Here is a 4,718-nt window from a genome sequence, read left to right on the forward strand (position 1 = left end):
TCTAATGGATAGTGATTCATAAAACACATTCATGAACCAGAGCACTCTTACTAATCCAAGTACCGAATCAACACTCAAGAGAATTATTTATCTACTTCTTTCTCAAGAAGGAATGAATTTCATCTCGTATAATAACATTCTCGGCTACCTATTTTATCATGTCTCCAAAATACAAGGAATATGATTCAGGATATCGAAATCCGTACCGAGTAAATCAAAAGACACAAATCCATAAATAGGAGTTTGTTAAGAACTCAAGATTAAGATCATTCTATATATGACCATCGGTAGACTCAATTAGAATTTCTATGATTAACGGAAATTATTAGAAATTCATATTGTGTCTGTGTCCCTGTTCCACATAATCTCATTATGCGAAATACACTCATTCAATATCTCACCATATTAATAGTGCGGATAGCACCGTTCCATTCTAAATGGGAATGCCATGTATTAATAATGCTTTAATTTAAAGATTCCGAACTTTAATTAAATTCATTATGAACAACATTTTTTATTATTATCCTCAAACATTATCCTCTCATATATAACACTTATATACAATGTTTAAGGTTACATAAATAATCACGGAATTTTTATTTTGATATTCATAAATATATGCACATAAAATGATGAATAAACTCTTTTATTAAATAAATAATAAATATCATATTACATCTCATGCTTCTAGGGCACCATTCCCAACACATCAGGGTTTTGTGTCTTTCTTGGTTCTAATCTAGTATCTTGGCCATCCAAGAAGCAGCATACAGTGTCAACTAGCTGATCTATACACCAAAGCTATTTCAAGTTCCACTTTTGGTCTTATTCGTAGCAAACTTAAAGTAGAAGATTTAGCTACTTTAAGTTTGAGGGGGACTGTTAAGCAGTCTTAGTTATGTTAGATAAATGTTACACATGTAATGTTTTCATTGGGTTAGTTTGTTAGAGTTTGTTTTCTACACTAACTTATGTATAAGTAAGTGGTTGTAACAGAATTAGAGTAATGAGAATTCAAATTTTCTTTCTCACTCATCAATTCCTCTTTCTCTCTCTTGACACCATCTGAGCTTGTTTCCTCACAGCCCGTATGAAGTTCTTATAATTGTAATGTTTGTATAAGATTTTTAAAAATTCAATTATACCCCAAATGTACACTATATCCCATATTTCAAATCTAAGATTTCAAATAAACCAAAAATCAATAATGTCATTGTACATTTTCAAAATTTTGTGGATTATAAACTTTAAAAAGTGAAATAAACTCATTTACAAGCTTGGTTTATTGGAATAAAAAAAAGGAAGAAACATACAAACATTTAAATGAGATAGTTGTACCATTATTTTGGTTTCATTTACGCCTCCTCAAAAAATTCCTAACTCTATGGAGAAACATTGCAAAAGTACAGCGCATAAATAGGATAGCTACTTAACCTTATGTTTGTCTAATTGTTTTCCCCTTCGCCCGTGGAATGACATGAAGTCATGTTTGCTTGATTTTGTAGTAGCACTGTAGGCCCTACAATATGACATCTTTGATGAATTAGATTTAAAGCACTGTTGAGTGTTTTTTTTTTTTCTTTTATTGGAGATGAGAGAGAGTATGTTAAAAAAATACAAATAAAATACAAATAAAATAAAAATAAAAGATCGCGTGAGTTTGATTAATAGATTCGTATCATGATTTGAATTATAATTCGTGATTTGTTACAGTATTTTCTCTCATAAAAAACAGACGTAAATTGAAAATATTTCTGAATCATGACTCTGAATCCATGAACCAAACGTCCACGAAGTTAACGGAATCTGACGAAAGTGGTTATAATAGTGATGAATTGTCTCATTTACCTGAGTTGGCATTTTTTAGTGAGGTGGCATAATTTAATTTGGGGGACAGAGACTGATAACTTCGTAATTTTTTCTGGTTTAACCTACATGTCGAAGGGCACTAATTACTACTATTGCCGGGTTTGGTTTTAAAGAACACCAATCATTAATCACTATTAGGAGGATGTGAATGCAGTCATTTGCATTAATAAATTGAAGGATACAAGAGAAATACACACTTTATTTGCAAAAGTTTAAACATAAGTATAGGATCTCAAACAAACAAACAAAATAATACACGATACATTGCTTCCAATTGCAGGAGCTTGAAACGTCGAAAACTAACCAAAAATTTGGTTGTAAATATACAGAAGAAGTAAAAATAAAATTAAGCAAGCATTAAAGGTAAAATAAGTCTCTATCGCCTTTGGAAGTTTAAGACCTTAATAGCAAAGGCAAAGATGACGGCAAAAACCAGAGCGAACACAACGGAGACGACAGCAACCACTCCCAGGAAATCGTGATCAAATCCGTAATAACGGTCCACATAATTCTTCACCGACTCGCCAGTCTCTCCTATGTTGGTGCTGATGTCACCGTACTGTGACACCAGAAGTCCGTACAAAGTCCACGCGAAGGGGCATGCCCAGTAGTACCACACCCACCACCCCGGCATCCTCTGTCGAAAACAAAAAAACCAACAGATTTAGTTAGTCAAATAGGTTTAACATTAACAACCAACAGATTTAGTTAGTCAATGAAGACAGTGCTCAAACTGACATGATCATGATCAAAGTAAACGCTTACCGGGCGAGGAATAACGAATCCGGAGAAGAGGTTCCATAAGCCATAGAAGGCAGCCGACACAATTTGAGCAATGCTGACGTTTGGCGTGAGGGCCACAGCCATCATGCCGTAGTATGTGAAGTACATCAAGGCGAAGAAGGTGAAGAAGAGGTACCAGAAGAACTTAGCGATAGTCCATTCGAAGCCTATCATCGCGTACACTATGAGGCAATAAACTACCGCCTGGCATACAAGGTATGGAATCTCAACCGCCGTCTGCCCACAAGTTAAGATGTTATTTTGTTATGGATTTGATCAATAAAACTAACCATAGGGCTGTATAGTTTCACATAATAAATTTGGACTCTTTGAAATTTTAAAAAAAAAAATGTACCTGTCCGAATGTGTACGGAAAAGCTGAGTACATGCCGGCTGCTTTTTCTCTATAGAAGACTGCTCTCTCTATGGAAACAACTGGTTGCACAGACATAGCATTTTGGACTCCGATGAAGAAGACCGCGGAATACATAGACCCCATTGAGTTGGTCAGATCTTGTTGCTTCGACCTGCATTTTAGTATTTCCAAGTTCAGATATTGCACACATGAGAAAATGTAGAGTAAGAAACGGGCTAAATAGTACCAAATTAGTAAATATTTAGCTGTGTCACTTTGCTTGAGACTTACGTTTTAGATCCCATGTCCCAGAACATAGTGCCAAACATGAGTGCTATGCCTGTAGTGAACAAAAATCTCACGGCGGTGTAAGGCGGGTTCCGCCAGTAAGACCAGCGTTGTTTCCAGAAGCAAGCCATGCACTGGGTGAGGAATGATCGTGAGAATTGAGTAGGGAAATAGAGGTCCTTCGAACCAGGTGCCGGGGTGCTCAATTCCTTAATAAGATCTTTGTTTCTCCTGAAAACATTGTCAGCAACTGATTAAGCATTTTTCCCTCCCAGATGACATAAACTATTTATGTATTTGCTAATGAATTAAACTGACCTGTATAGATCTGAATTCTGGTACAGATCTGTAAAATCAACCCCCAAAGACATTTCTTGCGCAGGACCAGTGACTTCCAACATCCAAGTCGCAGGGTTGTAACCGTCTTTAATTTTAGCGACACCTTCAATTGACTTCATGACAGAAATGCAAATAAATTAGCGATCTTATGGATAAATATTTGTAATTTTAACTTAAACAAGAAATAAGGATTTGATCTCTTCTTTGCTTCATTGAATCCTACCTCAAAATAGTTTATTAGATGGCAAGAATGGCGGCCTAATGGACCCACATATATTTCTTGTCCTCCTCTCTTCATAAGGAATAGCTGCAAACAACATGTTTTAATTAGTAATCAAATGCAACTATAAAACAGACCATACAAGAAATTAAAAACCAGAGAATTATGAAATACTAAAACAATTCTTTAAATTACCTCATCAAAAGCTTCAAAAATGTCAATGCTAGGCTGATGAATGGTGCACACAACGGTTCTCCCAGTGTCCACCGTGTTCCTAACCGTTCTCATGACAATGGCAGCAGCTCTAGCATCTAATCCTGATGTTGGCTCGTCCATGAATATAATTGAAGGGTTTGCCACTAGCTCAACTGCAATAGTCAACCTTTTACGCTGCTCGGTTGAGAGACCGTTGACTCCGGGCAATCCCACCAACGCTTGCCTCAATGGAGCAAGTTCCACCAATTCCATCACTTCCTCAATGAACATCTGTTCATGTCATGTAATTATCAAGTCAGTTCATGTTGTTCATAGTTAACAAATGCATTGGAAGATAAGATCAAAATAGAGGGTAAATAGAGGTATATTTGGGTGCACCACCAACCTTTCTGGTTTCAGAATCAACTTCAGCCGGTAAACGAAGCCAAGCAGAGTAAAGCAACGACTCATAAACAGTAACATGCGGGGAGTGGATGTCATTCTGCTCACAATATCCAGAAATTCGTGCAAATGTTTCTTGATTCTTAGGGTAACCAGAAATTCTAATGTCTCCATCAATGTATCCGCCGGTTTTCCTACCAGCAAGAACATCCATCAAAGTGGTTTTACCAGCACCACTAACTCCCATAAGTGCTGTCAAAACACCAG

The 4,718-nt window shown here is 36.4% G+C and overlaps 1 protein-coding gene across 1 annotated transcript; it reads right to left on the minus strand.

Annotated features, from left to right (window-relative positions):
* Positions 1-2,107: 2,107 nt before the first annotated feature.
* On the minus strand, positions 2,108-4,712 carry LOC21402420 (pleiotropic drug resistance protein 1). Its single transcript, XM_010112024.2, has 8 exons — positions 4,456-4,712; positions 4,050-4,340; positions 3,858-3,941; positions 3,614-3,747; positions 3,299-3,526; positions 3,008-3,179; positions 2,635-2,889; positions 2,108-2,506 (listed from the first exon to the last, which is right to left on the minus strand). Exons 1-8 carry the CDS (start codon positions 4,696-4,698, stop codon positions 2,246-2,248), a joined length of 1,668 nt encoding a protein of 555 aa, XP_010110326.1. The 5' UTR covers positions 4,699-4,712; the 3' UTR covers positions 2,108-2,245.
* Between the last annotated feature and the right edge of the window lie 6 nt (positions 4,713-4,718).

Source organism: Morus notabilis, unplaced genomic scaffold (assembly GCF_000414095.1).
Source record: "Morus notabilis unplaced genomic scaffold, ASM41409v2 Scaffold151, whole genome shotgun sequence".
Classification (NCBI taxonomy): Eukaryota; Viridiplantae; Streptophyta; class Magnoliopsida; order Rosales; family Moraceae; genus Morus; species Morus notabilis.

Coding starts and splice junctions, on each gene's coding strand:
- LOC21402420 (XM_010112024.2), bottom strand. CDS start 4,698: ATGGGAGTTAGTGGTGCTGGTAAAACCACTTTGATGGATGTTCTTGCT. Junction 4,341..4,455: donor TTGATTCTGAAACCAGAAAG/GTTGGTGGTGCA, acceptor TGACATGAACAG/ATGTTCATTGAGGAAGTGAT. Junction 3,180..3,298: donor TGGGACATGGGATCTAAAAC/GTAAGTCTCAAG, acceptor ACTAAAATGCAG/GTCGAAGCAACAAGATCTGA.